The sequence below is a fragment of the Hippocampus guttulatus genome, chromosome 11 (genome assembly GCF_054856545.1).
Source record: "Hippocampus guttulatus isolate MCC_2025c chromosome 11, RoL_Hgut_1.0, whole genome shotgun sequence".
Taxonomy (NCBI): Eukaryota; Metazoa; Chordata; class Actinopteri; order Syngnathiformes; family Syngnathidae; genus Hippocampus; species Hippocampus guttulatus.
The window spans coordinates 6,420,245-6,437,796 of NC_141271.1; the positions used below are offsets into that span (position 1 = coordinate 6,420,245).

Consider the following 17,552-nt stretch of genomic DNA (forward strand, 5'->3'; position numbering starts at 1 on the left):
AAATAAAAAATAGCGGTAAGAAAGAGAAGAGAAGAAAATAATAGATGAGATAACAGAAAATGGAGAAATGTAGTGACAATCTGGAGAAAAGTGGGTCGAAGATCGGCCAGGTTAACCGGCAGCTGAGGAGAAGTTATGATGTAATTTTCATTTCAAAAACCAGAAGCCATTCATTTACATATGTGATTGCACTTTAGTTTACATATTTAAATGTTCAGATATTAAGATTTGAATGAGGCAAAATAACATGCTTTTTCTCTCAAATATATTGTTATAATCATTTCTTTCAGATGTACTGTAATTATTTTCTGTATAAAAATTAATTTGGTGTTCAAAAAGTCTTTTTTCAAACTTGAGTCTTGAAAAAGTCTTATAATCAGGGCCGTCTTATATTCGGGCCAATGCGGTATGTACAGGAGTATGTATTAAAATTTTCAGTCAGACAGAACAAGGTTTCAGAGGGGAGTGACAGAAGAGCCGAAAAGAGAGAACTGTCTGAAAAATGAACAAGACATGACACCAACTGTCGGGGAAAAAAACAATACAAATGATATGTATCCTTCATTGTCACGTAGGAGTCGAGTTCTATGTGGCAGTCGTGCTACACCCGAGGTAGACTGCAGGACAGACATAGTAGTCTTGGTTGGGTAATTGTAGTGTGATGGGAGTGGCTCGGTACTATACCGAAAGTTGTAGTAACGGAGCACAAGTGAGGGTTCAGCTCAAGGAGTTCGCGAGGTCATAGGAGTTGTTTATAGTAATGAGGAGTAGGGATGTAATGACATCCAAATCTGATGATAGGATAATTATCACGATACTGTATAAAAAACACATAATATTCTTTTTAAAAAAAGCTCATAATATTGATAATTAATTCAGATGATTCATGATAGTAGTGACAAATAAATAGGTTTGGCCAGTCATTTTATCGCCATGTGTTCCTAATGGCTCAGCAGCAAAGCGTCAGACTTACTGTATGTTGTACGCAGTGATGTGTTCGGCTGAAGCGGATGAAAACAAATGTTTTTGGATGGGGGAAAAAAAATCTAAACATCCAGACATCAATCCAATGGAAAAGGAAAATATAATCAAAAGGTATGATTTGGTGTCAAGATAATTTTATTGAAAGGGCTATAGTTGGATATTAAAAAATCATACAAAAATCCCTAATCCTGGGAAGTTTCATTACCTTTGAATTAGCACTGCTGCAATTGTTTAAAAAAAAAAAAGACAAAAAGAAAAGGAGTTGGACACAAATGTCTAACCCAGAGTTACTCATCACGTATGGTTTACTTGTCCTTGATTTGTATGTCCCAAATCCAGCCTTGACCAAGTGTGTCGCCACTGTTTGTCACCCTTTCAGGACAGCGACCTGAAGCAGTACTGGATGCCCGACAGCCAGTGTAAGCAGTGCTATGACTGCAACGAGAAGTTTACCACATTCCGTCGGCGCCATCACTGCAGACTGTGCGGCCAGATTTTTTGTAGTCGCTGCTGCAACCAGGAGATACCTGGAAAGTTCATGGGCTACACAGGTAAGCGGCGCGACAGATGAAGGAAAAGACCCACGTCATCCAGCATCATTTGTACACCTTCCTGTACCATTTTCTAGGAGACTTGCGTGCCTGTACGTACTGTCGAAAAATAGCGCTCAACTATGCCTACTCGGCGGAGTCAGGCTCCATCGGCGAGGACCTGAACGTCCTGTCTGACTCTTCATGCTCTATGTGTGTGTTGGAACCCAGCGAGCCGCGGACGCCCGCGGGCGGACGCAAGGCAAGCAGGAATATCTTCCTGGAGGAAGACCTCACCTGGCAGAGGTGAAACCATTGTGAAGTCCTTTCACTTCAAGCACGACCAGCTGATTGCTTTCTCATAACAGGCGATATTTGGAAATTAATGGAAGGGGACGGCTCAGCCTCCACAAGCACAAACGCTGTCAGAGTGGTGTTAGGGCGTCAGAGTGAATTTCCGAGCTCACCCCATATTGACGGCACTGAACGAATCCCGGTTGCATTCAAAACGTGCGCTTTTAACTGCAGTAAAGTTTTTTCCTTGTTAGTGTAAAATGGCATACTTGAACTAGTTGATATAATCCCACATCTTATTGTGACCAAAGGTCATTTAGTGCACCTTTTGCTGCTCTAAATAGTAAATCCTTGCAAGCAGCAGAAGCCAATTTACGTCACACCTTAGTTTTCATCACTACTTCTTCTTCCGTTCCTCCATCCACTTCCTTTTGGTGGTTGACAACTTTTGGTGTACCTCCTTCTTTGACATGCTATGCAGAAGTTGGCTGCCAGCAGTAATGCATGTCTACTACTTCTTCCATTTCTTCTTTTGTTTGATCGGTTGGTACCTAATTTTGGTACATTGCCACTGGTGGAAAGAAGATGTCGTGTACAGAACCCGACCGTTTACCTAATTAGGTAACAGGGATTTTGGGGTCCAGTCCAAGCCCTAATTTTAATATGTACAATTCGCAACTGACTATCAGTCACAGGACCAGCCAAACTATGAAAAGAAGTGTGACTTATGGTCCAAAAAATATGGAGGAAGTTTGTTTGTTTTTTAAACTCTTCACATGAGGGGAGGGGATCTGGAGGCCCTGCCTCCACTTCCTGGCCTGACCGAATGTCCCCTGCTCCTGCCTTGCTCATCATTAAATTTATAAAAGGAGGAAGGGATGTGACAACTTCAGGAAATCATATTTTTGTTAAATTGTGCATTCTTAACCACTTTGTTGATTGGCAGATTTAAAGGTTTCAGTTGCCAAGTACTGAACAAGAAAGACCTTGTCTTAGTCCAACAATGCATTCATTTTCCTTCACCACGCTTGTCGTGCTTTGCTCGCATTGAGTCGGCGTACTTTCAGCGGCTTTTTTTCCCCTCTCTACTATCAACCTTCCTCAAAAGAAAATGTTTCTCTGTCTTCATCTCTCTTTCTCTCCCTCTCTCTTTCTCGCTTCCCTCCTCCTCTCTTCTGGCCTAGAAAAACTCCCATTGGGATGAGAAAAACGTGAGTGTCACCATTTGTTTTCTTCATTTCATTTCAGCCCAGTGCTCTCTTTAGAGGAGTAAATTCTTTTTCATGCTCACGCTAAATGGCCTAAGAGCACTTGGGAGGGAAGATGATGAGGGCAAAAAACCTGACAATAAAATGTGTGTGTGTGTGTGTGTGTGTGTGTGTGTGTGTGTGTGTGTGTGTGTGTGTGTGTGTGTGTGTGTGTGTGTGTGTGTGTGTGTGTGTGTGTGTGTGTGTGTGTGTGTGTGTTAGCATGATCCATCAAGAGCCACAGAAGAGCATTCTCCCTTCCAGACTCGCCACACTGCAAGAAGATGTGGGTAAATCTCCCACGAGGAAGAGGTGGGTCAGTGGTCTTCCGGTCTATATTTGAATTATTAAAAAATGGGAGTTCAATGAGGGGCTTCGGATATTGATTATAGACTAACATTGAAAGATTCCACCAACAGCTGATGAATAATTTCGCATTCATTAGAATTTGAAATCATTTCGTAATTCAAATATTGTACGGTGTGTATTCAATATTTATTATTAACAATATTTTCTTCATATATTTATTTATTCATGTATTTATTTATTTTGAGCTGTATGTGGGATTGGTGTAATGATATATTGTGGCCCTCAACCTTACAAGTACCGGTACATACAGTATATAGCAGCATAGTGATTTGTAGGAAGCCAGGTGGGATACAGTGAAGTCATCTACAACAATGAATTTGAGTTTTTAGTCATTAGCTTTTTTCGCTGACAGGGTGATATTTCCTTATTGTGAGACTTCTGATGTCCATTTTGGCTGCGCGCATTCTATTTGCTATCTCAGTGTGACTTCTTCACTGGCAAAAGTACTATTTCTAGTATCTAGTCAGGCTAGAAGTAAAAAAAATAAACACATACTAACATGACCTATTTTTTTTTCTCCCGATGATCCTCTGTCAGGTCTGCCAGCGTCTCGAACCTGTCTCTGGACCGCTCTGGATCCATGGCGCCGTCATACGACAGCTCGGTCAGCCCGCCTACCACACGAGCCTTGTCGGGCGCCAAGAGTGTCACCAAACTGGACCATAGCGAGGAGGAGAGGAAGAACATTTTGGTGGTTTCTTCTTACTGCTGCACAGTTTGTTCCCTGGGTGCAGACATCACTGATGTCCTATGGGCTTGCCTTTCTTCCAGGACTCATCACAACTAAAGGACCTGTGGAAGAAAATCTGCCACAACAACACAGGCATGGAATTCCAGGACCACAGGTACTGGCTGAGGACCTACTCTAACTGTATTGTGGGAAAGGAGCTGGTCAATTGGCTACTAAGGAACGGCACCATCTTCAACAGGTACCAAGTCAACTGAAACGTCAAGTTACACAACTTTTTACTCCCTTCGTTCAAATAGTCAAGATAAACATAAGCTCTATCTATGTCCACGGAAACAGATGTTAATACAATATTAACACACTTTCTCATACACAGTCCTACAACGTGTCATGTAAAATTACACACCGAAGTTGGATATATACAGTGTGTTCCAGCCATGTTCGCTGGAAAGCATTGACTTCATGGAATGTACACATTTTGGGTGGCGTGACTTTAAAATCAGGATTTTTCCTGACAAATCTGTCAAGATGCACATTCTCTCAGAGACTCAAGTATGTTTTTTTTCTTCCATGCCCTAGAGCAAAGTGTAAAAGCCGAGGCCCGGGGGCCAGATCCGGCCCGCCACGTCATTTTATGTGGCCCGTGAAAGCAAATCATCTGTGTCAACTTCCTGTACCGAAATCTCAAATTGTCATACGTAATAAATAACGGTAACATTTTGCAATAAGTTTGTTACCCTGTTTACACTCACTTGAGCAATAATTGAACAAATACCTGACTGATTTCAAAACTAGTGAGCCATAATTTTTTTGTACACAAGTAATAATACGATGTGACGATTAAACATTTATTTGGTTTCACTGTCGTAACGGCCCTCCGAAGGAAGGTGTAACTTCAAAGTGGCCCGCGACAAAAATGAGTTTGACACCCTTGCTCTAAAGGCTGTTCAGAGGAGGAGCCTGATGACGAAAAATCATATTGCACATTTTGTGTCATTTTATAGCTACTGAAGAGTGATGTCATTGATCAACTCAGCCGCATTTGGAAATTAACGGGTGGTGTTGTGGTGTTAGGGTGAATTCCTGAACGCACACTGTGTTAAGAGCAGCAAATGAGTTCTGGTTGGATGAAAGTTAAGCTGCTATTTTCAGAAAAGTTCTTATCGGTTTAAAATGGCTTACCTTAACTAGAATCCCGTTAAAAAAAAAATAATAATAATAAAAAAATCTTCAGGGCACAGGCAATCGCCATCGGCCAGGCCTTGGTTGACGGCCGCTGGCTGGACTGCATCACGCACAATGACCAGCTGTTCAGAGACGAGTATGCCCTTTACCGCCCTCTGCAAGTGAGTAAAACTCCTTTGGTGTTTGTCTCAGATGGTTTATCATACTGATGAGGCCTATCTGGTCCCCAGAGCACAGAGTTCTCAGAAACACCGTCTCCGGACAGCGACAGCGTTAACTCGGTGGAGGGGCATTCTGAGCCATCTTGGTTTAAGGACATCAAGTTTGATGACAGTGACACAGAGCAACTTGCAGACGAGTCGGACTACAACATATCAAGTATGTGTCACTCGTTCTTTCGGTTAAGTGATAAATTTTGTTGGTCCACTTTCAACTCTGTGACTCTCTGTCTTTCTGTCCAGGCTCTGCCAACCTCAGCAAGAGGACGTCCGTCAGCAGCTCTCAGTCCGTGGTGGACAGCGACTCGGCTGCCTCCATCAGCCTCAACATGGAGCACAACAATGTCAACTTCCACATTAAGAAGCAGTCCAAGTATCCCCATGTGCCTCCCACCGCTGACCAGAAAGGTGTGTTCAAATTACCATGCCTAAGGCTGTTCAATTGAGATACATTTCACAAACAGTTAAGCATGACTGGCTGAGCCAATCTTGCATACATGTTGTTCCCATCACTTAAAACTTTCTGTGTTTTTTTTAGCTGAATTTCTCATGTCAGAGGAGGGAGGACAGAACATCGTGATCAGTGATGCCTTTATTAAAGGTAGTATCCTTCAACACACATATTAGTTAAAGCAAGCTACAAAACTAGCAAAGTCATTTGCTAGTTTTCCCGTTCCAGCGTGACTTGATATTTCCTGTAGAGTCCTTGTTCAACCGGCGTGTGGAGGAGAAGGCGAAAGAGATGTTGTTCACACCTCTCGGTTGGCACCACAGCTCGCTGGACCAGCTCAGAGAGGAGAACGGAGAGAAGAAGGCCATGGAGAGGCTCCTGTGAGTGGAGATGCACCAAGAAAATCCACCTGAGCAATAAAATAAAAGCCGAAACAAGATATACTGTAGATATCAATTATTGTGTTCAGGTGTAGCTATTTTAAAACCAAATTCATACGCCCCTTTCTTAGGTCCGCCAATCACAGTCACATGATGGCACTGCTGCAGCAGCTGCTCTACAGTGAGTCACTGTCGCTTTCCTGGCGCGACATCATTGTGCCGGTCGTCCGCCAGGTGGTCCAGACAGTGCGGCCAGATGTCCGGAACTGCGACGATGACATGGACATCAGACAGTTGGTTCACATTAAGAAGGTACAGGAGCATGTGGGTGACGGAAGGCCATTTCGGACATTTCAGTGTGCCCAAGGGGGAATAAAACCTGATCTCTATGTTGGTGTTTAGATTCCTGGAGGGAGAAAGTTTGATTCAACTGTGGTAAATGGCTTTGTATGCACCAAGAACATCGCGCACAAAAAGGTAGGTCAGGTTTGTTTTCATTTCAAATTTCGTTTTGTAAAACATTATAAAGAAAGGGTGGTTTGGTTTTCAATGAAATTCTACTCCTATGGGAGTAATTTAATCTGAATTTGTACCAAAGTTCAAACATTCGGATCAACACTAACCTGTGCTTACACAGCCATGAAGTCATTATAGTAAATATATGCAAGAAAGACAGTCCCAGGCCATGGATTTAAAAAAACAAAACAGTAAGTATGGCAGTAACTGAGCATGCCTTCTTGTGCTCTTTGATAACATATAGTTGCATGTTTGCGTAAAGTAGTTCATAACTGCGCACCATGTGTAACATCAGGACTGTCCTAAACTGAGGAGTCCATGCAATACAGTAGGCTTACCTTGTCTGCTTCCCACTTGTCGCAATTCATCAATACTCAGGGTTGCGGAGGAGTCGAAGCCTATGAAAAATGTCATTTTGGCAACATGTTTTGATTGTACAAAATTGTCCTTACTATCAATACCTGACCTTTATCGGTTGTGGGTTTTTTTGTTTGGTTGTTTGTGTGTTTTAGATGAATTCCTACATTAAGAATCCCAAGATCCTCCTGCTGAAGTGCTCCATTGAGTATCTTTACAGGGAAGAAACCAAGTTTACTTGCATTGAGCCCATTGTGCTGCAGGTCAGTATTTGTTTGTTGCAACTTTTTTTTTTTGTTGCTGTACTTTCCCAGATCCACAGAAGATTTTTCTTTGTTTCAGGAACGAGAGTTTTTGAAGAATTACGTTCAACGCATAGTGGACGTCCGGCCAAACCTAGTACTGGTGGAGAAAACCGTGTCTCGTATTGCTCAGGACATGCTGCTGGAGCATGGAATCACCTTGGTGATTAATGTCAAACCGGTCAGTTACACATTCATGAGATCATACCGTTACCCCTCCTATTATTTATTTGGCTGTGTGTCTGTTCTCCGCTCTGTGGAGGGCTTGGTCTCTGTTAGTTATAACACAGTCAGTTTGTGGCTTACCATAGTGACATGCAGTATACGCTAACGCCCGGAACACTTAGTGTTCCAGATTATAAATAAATGAATCGACCACCAAAACATTACAAGTGAAATAGCTCAAACAGGTTGAAAATAGACAAAAATAATTGGTAGATAATTGCGATATGTTTGACAGCACGTCAATTGCAGACACAATATTGTCCAGCGTTCATGCTGTCCACTCGCCATCCCACCAATCGCCTCAATAAGCGATAGGTGAAAAGAACCCAGGTGCTGAGTAAGAATGTCTATGTCCATTTGAAGCATATTACCTTGAAATGCGTATGAATGGTATTTGGAGTGGCTCCGAGCTGCCTTTGTCATCGGTACACGAGTGTAAATGATCCAATTATTTGATTGCAGTAATTGACTCAAAAGTTGTGGTAAAATGTACCATCATTTTTGTCCAGGCCTGTTTCATGAGGTTTTTTTTTTTTCCTCCGATAAATTTGTTGAGCCATAATTCCATCCACCCATCCATCCATTTTCTGAACCGCTTTATCCTGACAAGAGTCGCGGGACCTGCTGGAGCCTATCGCAGCTGCCTTCGTGCAGTAGGCGAGGTACGCCCTGAACGCCAATCGCAGGGCACACAGACATGAACAACCATCCGCACTCACACTCACGCCTAGGGACAATTTAGAGTGTTCAGTCAGCCTGCCATGCATGTTTTTTGAATGTGGGAAGAAACCGGAGTACCCGGAGAAAACCCACGCAGGCCCGGGGTGAACATGCAAACTCCACACAAGAAGGCCGGAGATGGTATCGAACCTAGTACCTCTGCACTGTGAGGTTGACACACTAACCACTGGACCACTGGGGCCGCCTTGAACCATAATTCAAATGAAATAATTGTTTTTCATTACTTGATTTTCATTCCATTTTTTATTTATCCAATTGTTATCATGATTTTTCTTTTTCTTTTTATTATTTTTCTTTCATTAACAGAGCAGTAGCAAAATATTTTGACCACATGTGTATGTGAATTTGTGAAGAGCAGACCGCAAATTGGTGGGGTTTCACTCATATGTTATTTTCTTTTTCTCTTCAATTCAGCAAGTGTTGGACAGAGTGAGTCGAATGACCCAAGGTGACCTAGTGATGTCCATGGATCAGCTCCTTACCAAGCCTCGGCTGGGCACCTGCCATAAATTCTTCATGCAGCCCTTCAGCCTGGCCAACGGTGAGTGTTCTCTCTTTCAGTCAAGGTAAATGTCCTTCATTCAGCCAGCGTGAGATATTGGTCGGTTTGTGTGTGTGCTTGCTCACAGATGATGTCAAGACGTTGATGTTCTTTGAAGGCTGCGCTGCCCACTTGGGCTGCTCTATCAAGCTCCGCGGCGCCTCCGAATACGAGCTGGCCCGCGTGAAGGAGATCATCATGATGATGGTGTGCGTGGCCTATCACTCACAGCTGGAGATCTCCTTCCTCATGGATGAGTTTGCCATGCCACCCAGCTTGGCCCAAAGTGCCTCCTTCCCCTGCCTGCTGGATGGCATGTCCCCAAAGGGTGAGGCGAATGCCGAGCAGACGGATGAGGAGAGACACGACACAACTGTGAGAACTGATGATAATGGTGCAACATCTGGAAATCCAGAGGATGAGACATTTCCCCGTGGATTGGAAATTAGCCAGGACCATCCAAGGACATCTGCTTCCTCTCTTGAAAGTGAAGAAGCTGGAATCAAAGAGACTATAACTTCTTCACCTTTTTCCAGTCCTCCTGTTCCTCCTTTGTCAGTATCCCCGCCCTTTCTAATGGAAGAAGATCAGCAGCTGACAACAAACTCATTTGGGAGGACAGCCGATGATGAAACATCGGAGCGAGAAAACCAGGAAAAGGAAGAGATGGAAAGCACTGAGGATAAGGGGTCAGAAATATCGACACTCAGGTTGTTCCGAGACCCCCTGCAGGACGACACGGGCCTGTTTGTGGCAGAGCAGGTGACGTCGACCGATGACCACCTGAAGTCCATCTCTGCCGTCTTCAAGCAGGAGCTGAAGGACATCATCTTGTGTATCTCACCCTTCATTACATTTCGAGAACCGTTCCTCCTTACGACTGCTGGCATGCACTGCCCCAGCAGGGATTACTTCCCCGAAAAGGTATCTAAATTTTGTGTATCACAGCAATATATTTCACAAAAGTACCGTATTGGCCCGAATATAAGACTGTGTTTTTTTGCATTGAAATAAGATGCCTAGATGGCGCCAGATATCATTGAAGCGAATGCTGAACTTGACTCCCCAGGCCAAAGTGAACCCCTGTCACAAAGAATAAAAATAAAAATAGCGGTAGCACGAAGAAGAAAAATAAAAAATAGCGGTGAGAAGGAAAAGAGAAGAAAATAATAGAAGAGACAACAGAAAATGGAGAAACGTAGTGACAATCTGGAGAAAAGTGGGTCGAAGATCGGCCAGGTTAAACGGCAGCTGAGGAGAAGTTATGATGTAATTTACATTTCAAAAACCCGAAGCCATTCATTTACGAATGTGATTGCACTTTAGATTTGAATGAGGCAAAATAAGATGCTTTTTCTCTCAAATATATTGTTATAATCATTTGTTTCAGATGTACTGTAATTATTTTCTGTATAAAAATTAATTTGGTGTTTAAAGTCTTTTTTCAAACTTGAGTCTTGAAAAAGAGGGGGTCATCTTATAATCAGGGCCATCTTATATTCGGGCCAATACGCTACACCAAAAATGGTTTGTCCAACTTAAATGAATATTGCATTGGTGGTGATCATTCCTGTGTCAACATGTAAATAAACTTTGTGTGTGATCATGCTCACTTGCGCCTTCCATACAACAGGTTTACCATTCCCCCCTCATCAACAAGGACTTTAAAGAACTGGATGGGCGCCGGAAGCGCCAGCTCCTCAAAGATTCTGTGTCCTCCTCGCTGGTCGGCAGTCAGACAAACGGCGTCACTCCATTGAAGCCCATCGACGTCCTTCCGTGCCACGGCCTCACTAGCACCCGTATCGTTGAGCAACTGAGCAGCAGCCAGGATCTCGCTAATATGCTGGCAGAGTACAGAGCAAAGGGGGGGCGAATTCGACAGAGGGAAGCCAGTGACCCCTTCAATGCTGTCAGCGCAATCGGTCTTGTGAACGGCCACAACAGGACTGAGGAGACGCCCTCACCATCTATCAAGGGCCCTGTGAAGGCCGATAGTGAAGATGACAAACCAAGCAAGCAGAGTGAGATGAGCTTGGCCCCTAAGGTAAGGCTCTGTGGTTCCGGAGTTCTTTTGGTTTTGTGTTATCTTGTCGATAAATGTTATTGGTTTCGTTCTAGATGGACTGTCTAACACCTGTCAATCATCAGCGACTGTGCGTGCTCTTCAGCAGCTCCTCGGCTCAGTCTAGCAACGCTCCAAACCCCTGCGTCAGCCCCTGGTAAACTCCTGGACTGGATCATAACCACTGCAAGTACTCAAAGTTGTGTTTTAATGAGTTTAGTAGTAAACAAAATTTGTCGACAACAGGATCGTCACCATGGAGTTCTACGGAAAGAATGACCTCTCACTTGGTGTATTCTTGGAGAGATACTGTTTCAGGTAAAACGATTGTAATGTGTATATAAACGGAAACTAAACAAAATCATATTTTTTTTCCAATTTCAGCAGATGTGCGATAGCGCCGCCTTATTAAATGAAATGCAGTTGGGTCGTAAATTGGTTCCTCCAGGTTCTCATAGAGTGGTTCCTTCAGGTTTTCATATTCGTTTCCCAAAGGTTGTTCTCCTGTCGCCTGTGGTGCAGGCTCCATGCTGTCCAGATTTGGTCTTTTTGCTGTTATTTTCGAAGGAACAGCATATTCGCTATCCATCTTTCTTTTTGGCATTACCTAGTTGCTGCCGGTCCTGGCTGCAACTATCGTCTGTGTCTTTCCATTTCCATATATACTTTGTTCGTTTGCTCCTCCCCTCGAAAGGGGTTGGTCTTGTTCGCCGTGGCCAATTGTAATCCGGAGATGACACCATCCCTTCCTCAAAAACAAAAGCAAAAAGTCAGCAAAACAAAAAAGGCGAAAAGGGATGTCCATAAAAGGTTGACACTGATTGATGTGTATTTTTAAAACAAATTCCCATTTGAGAAAATTCAAACTGTTGCCATGATGGCACAGGAAATGTGCTGTCTTATAAATGTACAAATAAATTACCAATAGATTCATTCAACAAAAAAATCAGTAATCCTATGATAGCCACTGAGGGTAGGGGCTGAGCCCTGCTACAAATGGTGAGGGGGAAACAAAAAGGAATGAATCCCCACCCAAAAATATCGCTGAAAAACTTTTGTTAATTAAATATTTCTATAAGGGTGTCCAGCGGTTCGTGCATTGTCCTCACAGTGCAGAGGTACCAGGTTTAATTCCAGCTCTGGCCTCCCTTTGTGGAGTTTGCTTGCTCTCCCCAGGCCTGCGTGGGTTTTCTCCGGGTACTCTGGTTTCCTCTCACATTCCAAAAACATACATGGCAGACTGATTGAACACTCTAAATTGTCCCTAGGTGTGAGTGTGAGCGTGGATGGTTGTTCGTCTGTGTGTGCCCTATGATTGGCTGGCAACCGGTTCAGGGTGTCCCCCGCCTACTCCCCGAACACAGCTGGGATAGGCTCCAGCACCTCCCGCAACCATTGTGAGGATAAGGCGGATCGGAAAATGGATGGAGGGATGGAAATATGTCTATATTTTGCTGAGCAACCAGACATTTTCTTGTGTTAATAAGATAAGATATCCTTTATTTGTCCCACACTGGGGATATTTACAGTCTACAGCAGCAGATTTGGGGGGTAGAAAGAAGAAAAACAAAGTGTTTGCACAAAAATAAATGTAGATAAAGACTGTTCAATATATATATATATATAATCAATATAAGTGCAATATAAATATAGATACATATAAGCATATATGCAACTGGTAAAAGGTGGCTGTGCTATTTACAATTGTTACTGGTTTTTCACGTATTTTATTTTTTATTTAGCAGCCTGGCAGCAGTCAGTAGGAATGAGCGGGGGTATCTCTCGTTCTTGCAGCGCTTTTGTAACAGTCTCTGGCTGAAGGAGCTACCCAGTGAAGTCAGGGTGGGCTGGAGGGGGTGGGAGGGACTGTCCATCATAGCTTTTAGCTTAGCTTAGCTAATATAGGTGCAATTTCAACCTCTATGCTTTCCCAACACAATTTGGGATTGTGCTTCACTTCAGGTCGTCTTACCAGTGTCCCAGCATATTCTGTGAGACTCCCATGGTGCACCACATCCGCCGTTTTGTGCACGGCAATGGCTGTGTGCAGATTGTGCTGAAGGAACTCGACTCTCCTGTTCCCGGTTACCAGCACACCATTCTCAACTACTCCTGGTGCCGAATCTGCAAACAGGTCACGAATAATAATAAAAATAAGAGTAAGAATAACTTTCCCTTGTGTGTTCTAATCATGCCTCCCATTTTCAGGTGACCCCTGTGGTGCCGCTGTCCAATGACTCATGGTCAATGTCTTTTGCCAAATACCTGGAGCTACACTTCTATGGCCACCAGTACACCAGGCGGGCCAACGCTGAGCCCTGCGGGCACTCCATCCACAAAGACTACCACCAGTACTTCTCCTACAACCAGATGGTGGCCTCCTTCAGGTAGGTCACAAGCCTTCACTCGGTCCAACTTAATGCCTTCCATCCAGTAATTCAGTGAAACATCTGCTTTCAGCTACACATCTGTGAGGCTGTTGGAGATCTGTCTTCCCCGTCCCAAAATTTTGATCAGGAACCTGGGGCCTTCCAAAGCCATCTTACAGCAGGACCTTAAAGACTTTTCCCTCAAGTAAATCAACCCTCCAGTCTGCAACATAGTGTGGATATTTATCATAAAAAACAAGCTGAAATCAATACAAACTTGATTCAGTAGTATCACGAAAGCATTTCAGCCATCAGTTGTCAACAAACCTGTCAAAACATCAAAGGAGTAACTGAAGATGCATTTCATTACGAGCAACATGTTTAAATGAACATGGTGGCCAGCTATATTACTTGTTTGTTGTTGTTTTGTTTTTTTAACCCTTTCAGCTTTGCTAATTAACCACACGACCTAATATACCTTCTAAGGCAGGGGTGCCCAAACGTTTTGGACCTAAGATCTACTTTTCAATCAACTAACCTCCCGGGATCTACCCTTACCGGCGCGCACACGCACACACACACACACACACACACACACACACACACACACACACACACACACACACACACACACACACACACACGATGAGAAACAGCCTGAAACTGAGGCATGCGATGCACACCTGTTAACTATCGTAGCTCACACGTACCGTTTTAAAGTGCTTCCCTGGGCCCTCCTAGATTTCTATTCTTTGCCCGTGCCCTCGGTGAATTGTACACGAAGCAAACTCTGAATGAGAATAATGACGATAAAAGAGCGCAACAGCTCTGATTGCAGACTGCTGAGCGCTAACAACCTCCGGTGACGTAATCACGCGCCACAGTAAATTCAATTTACCTGCTTTATTTTATTTTTAATTTTTTTTTTTGTGAAAATGAGACTGATAGGATGATCAGGGTGCAGCGTACATTAACAGAAAAATATATATTACTAACATGTACAAAGACACACAAATGGTTGTTTGTTTGTTTTTCTCCTCGGATCTACTTGGGACCTGTCTTAGATCTACCGGTAGATCAGGATCGACGTAATGGGCACCCCTGTTCTAAGGTGTCATTCTGTCACACTGTCAGTAAATCTCGAATAGTTAGCAATCGTGTCAAGAAATCAAAACCACAAAAATGTCAGTATTTTGTCACTTGAAACAATTCAAAGAAAAATAATATGCAAATTATTATATCGGTCAGAGACTTTCTGGTGGCAAGTTTTTATTATTTTGGCTGAGATGCAAATTTTCCTGACAAAATATCCAGAATGTTCCTGAGAGGTGATGATAGAAGTTGGCATCACTGGGCCTTAGCGGTTCCCCCGTACATGTCTTCGACTGTACCAAATCATTTTGAATGCGTTATCCACTAGTTTCTTGTGTCTCTGATCTCAGAGTGACGCAGGTCTACTTGGCCATTGACGATCGCCTCACTTCCTTGAAGACTGAGACCTTCAGTAAGACTCGAGAGGAGAAGATGGAGGACCTCTTTGCCCAAAAAGACGTAAGCCATTTGTCCCTTCCTTGTTTATTCCCTCTCCCCACTGCTTTTTAATGTTGCCACTGACATTTTTCTGTGTACAGATGGAGGAGGCTGAGCTGCGCAGTTGGATTGAGAAGCTCCAAGCGCGATTTCAGGTCTGTGGTTTGGATTCTCCGCAGCAGCTCCAGACAGTGCTCGAGACTCTAGTGATGAAGAAGCAGAGCCTCTGTGAGATGCTACAGTCGTGGAACAGCAGGTCGTAGTCGTGGCTGATCTTGACCAATGTCACATTACCGAGCATGTCGCTGAGTTCCTCCACTCGTGCCCTCCTCAGGCTGCAAGACTTGTTCCAGCAGGAGAAAGGCCGCAAACGTCTGTCAGTCCCCCCGAGCCCAGGCCGTCACCGGCAGACCACTGCTGATGACAGCAAGGTCAGTGTGCTATGTTGAGTTACTGACAAAATGTTTTCATGACTTGATGCCCTTTTTTTGTTTGAATGACAGAGCACCCTGGACTCCTCACCACGTAACCCCTCGCCGGTGGTGCAGAATGGCGACAAAGGTAAGCCTTCCATCTTGTGTGAAATCCTGTTCAACAAAGCCAACCTTGGAAGATTTCTTTTTGAACAGAGGACCGTCTCCTCAGCACACTGCCCTCCACATCCTCCTCCTCTACTGCGTTGCTGTCGCCCGGCGAACCTGGAGCCGAGCCGAACACACCCGGTCCCTCCATCATCGAGCCGGACTCTGTCAGCATCCCAGAAGGTGTCTGCGATACGCAAGACAACTTACAATTCCCGTTTCGGAAATGACTTTATGCTAAAAATGTTCTGCATTTTCCGGGGTCACTAGACGTGTTTGACGGACACTTGCTGGGTTCCACTGACAGTCAGGTGAAGGAGAAGTCCACAATGAAAGCTATTCTGGCAAATTTTCTGCCGGGCAATAGCTACAACTCTATTCCCTTCCCATTGTGAGTATTGCAAATCACCACTTGGTGCCACCAAAAAAAAGTTACAATTTTATTTGGAATATTCTCTGTGGGTGAATGTGTTGAAGTTTTGATTAAACTGTATTGGAATGCATCAAAAAAATCCAGCTGAGGTCTAGTGGGAATTTGTAGGTTGAAGTGAATTATTTAGCATATTTATATCTAAACTCGGTCATGTATCATGAACACGTATAATTTTTTAAAAAGAAATTAGTGTTCCCTCACTTTTGTGGACGATACATTTGGTGAATTTCTGCAATGTCAAGGTTGTCTTTTTTTTTTTGGTCTGGTCCAGTGCATAGATGCATCATGGCTGTCTCCAAATATGCATTCCTCGCTGATGCTGAACACAAATAATTGGATGATAAGGAACCAAATAGCGATCTGATCAATTAATGCGCTGAACATAATCAATACCTGCTTCAGTCATGTAAAATACTGAGGTGTGACATCACTTTTTTGTGTCGCAGTGACCCAGACAAGCATTACCTGATGTATGAACATGAACGGGTACCCATTGCCGTGTGCGAGAAGGAGCCAAGCTCCATCATCGCCTTTGCGCTCAGGTGACCACTCTTATATACTGTATATATGCATATATATTTAAATACCTGAGTATTGTTGTTCCTGGCCATAGCTGCAAGGAATACAAAACAGCTCTCGATGAGTTATCCAAGATGTCCAACGCAGGAGCGGACGAGGCGTCACAAGCCAACAGGTTTGTCCCATTTGCTGTTCTGTGAAAACTGGTGTAATGATCCCTTCAAAGAAGGAAGTGTTCATCAACTCATCAACTTACTAACTTCTGTCGAGTAGCGGAGAGAGCCGAGCCAAGGGCAGCCCCGCCAGGCTCGGCGATTCATCCATGCAGAGCCGCAACAGCACAGAAGCCGACCCGTCCAGTGAGTGCTGATGTCTGCATGCGTTCATCAGCAGCCACTTGCGTGTGATCTCATCTTTGCTCACTTGTCTTACCTGCAGAGGATGCTGATGTGGCCGATAATCAAAAGAAGCAATCTCAGAATCCCCATATCGAGCTGCGTAAGTTTGGTGTTTTGTTGCTTTTTCGCTATTCGCACTTGTTGCAATTTTCTCATTTCAAGCTGAAGTCATTCCCGCTCCCTCTGTTTAGAGTTCTCAGACGCCAACGCCAAGTTCTACTGCCGGATATACTACGCGGACGAGTTCCACCGGATGCGGGAAGAGATCTTGGAGAGTGCTGAGGAGGATTTCGTCCGCTCGCTGTCTCATTGTGTCAACTGGCAGGCACGTGGCGGAAAGTCTGGAGCGGTCTTCTATGCCACGGAAGGTCGGACCACTGACTATGATAATTCCTTCCAGGAAAAGAACTGACAAATAAAACGAGTGAATTAAAAACAAAGTCAAACCATATAATTTGTTTGAACGAAGTCCACTAGTTTAATGCTACCATAACAACATCGATGCATAGCTAGCATAGGTAGTTTTATCAACATCACAAACGACAGAAGAGAATTACATTTTGTATATTTGAACACCCAAATAATACTGTATACTCCACAGGCTTATATTCTCTCTTTTAGTAGTGGAC

General features: G+C 43.8%; 1 protein-coding gene across 3 annotated transcripts in view; it reads left to right on the forward strand.

Moving 5' to 3' along the window:
• Positions 1–17,552, forward strand: part of pikfyve (phosphoinositide kinase, FYVE finger containing) — a 30,224-nt gene that overhangs the window by 7,540 nt on the left and 5,132 nt on the right. For 2 of the 3 annotated variants that reach the window (XM_086123631.1, XM_086123629.1), the window contains exons 5-38: positions 1,364–1,535; positions 1,613–1,820; positions 2,993–3,019; positions 3,278–3,367; positions 3,962–4,115; positions 4,196–4,353; positions 5,347–5,458; positions 5,528–5,675; positions 5,759–5,923; positions 6,054–6,116; positions 6,217–6,346; positions 6,478–6,658; positions 6,749–6,823; positions 7,375–7,482; positions 7,562–7,702; positions 8,902–9,028; positions 9,117–9,952; positions 10,662–11,075; positions 11,150–11,250; positions 11,340–11,411; positions 13,056–13,227; positions 13,302–13,480; positions 13,554–13,667; positions 14,905–15,013; positions 15,094–15,248; positions 15,327–15,423; positions 15,496–15,553; positions 15,622–15,756; positions 15,844–15,964; positions 16,453–16,548; positions 16,620–16,700; positions 16,799–16,884; positions 16,964–17,023; positions 17,115–17,291. In XM_086123631.1, coding sequence (XP_085979757.1) covers positions 1,364–1,535; positions 1,613–1,820; positions 2,993–3,019; positions 3,278–3,367; positions 3,962–4,115; positions 4,196–4,353; positions 5,347–5,458; positions 5,528–5,675; positions 5,759–5,923; positions 6,054–6,116; positions 6,217–6,346; positions 6,478–6,658; positions 6,749–6,823; positions 7,375–7,482; positions 7,562–7,702; positions 8,902–9,028; positions 9,117–9,952; positions 10,662–11,075; positions 11,150–11,250; positions 11,340–11,411; positions 13,056–13,227; positions 13,302–13,480; positions 13,554–13,667; positions 14,905–15,013; positions 15,094–15,248; positions 15,327–15,423; positions 15,496–15,553; positions 15,622–15,756; positions 15,844–15,964; positions 16,453–16,548; positions 16,620–16,700; positions 16,799–16,884; positions 16,964–17,023; positions 17,115–17,291 — 5,122 coding nt within the window. The remainder of the gene's footprint in view (positions 1–1,363; positions 1,536–1,612; positions 1,821–2,992; positions 3,020–3,277; positions 3,368–3,961; positions 4,116–4,195; positions 4,354–5,346; positions 5,459–5,527; positions 5,676–5,758; positions 5,924–6,053; positions 6,117–6,216; positions 6,347–6,477; positions 6,659–6,748; positions 6,824–7,374; positions 7,483–7,561; positions 7,703–8,901; positions 9,029–9,116; positions 9,953–10,661; positions 11,076–11,149; positions 11,251–11,339; positions 11,412–13,055; positions 13,228–13,301; positions 13,481–13,553; positions 13,668–14,904; positions 15,014–15,093; positions 15,249–15,326; positions 15,424–15,495; positions 15,554–15,621; positions 15,757–15,843; positions 15,965–16,452; positions 16,549–16,619; positions 16,701–16,798; positions 16,885–16,963; positions 17,024–17,114; positions 17,292–17,552) is intronic. The other variant, XM_086123630.1, reaches the window with a different exon arrangement.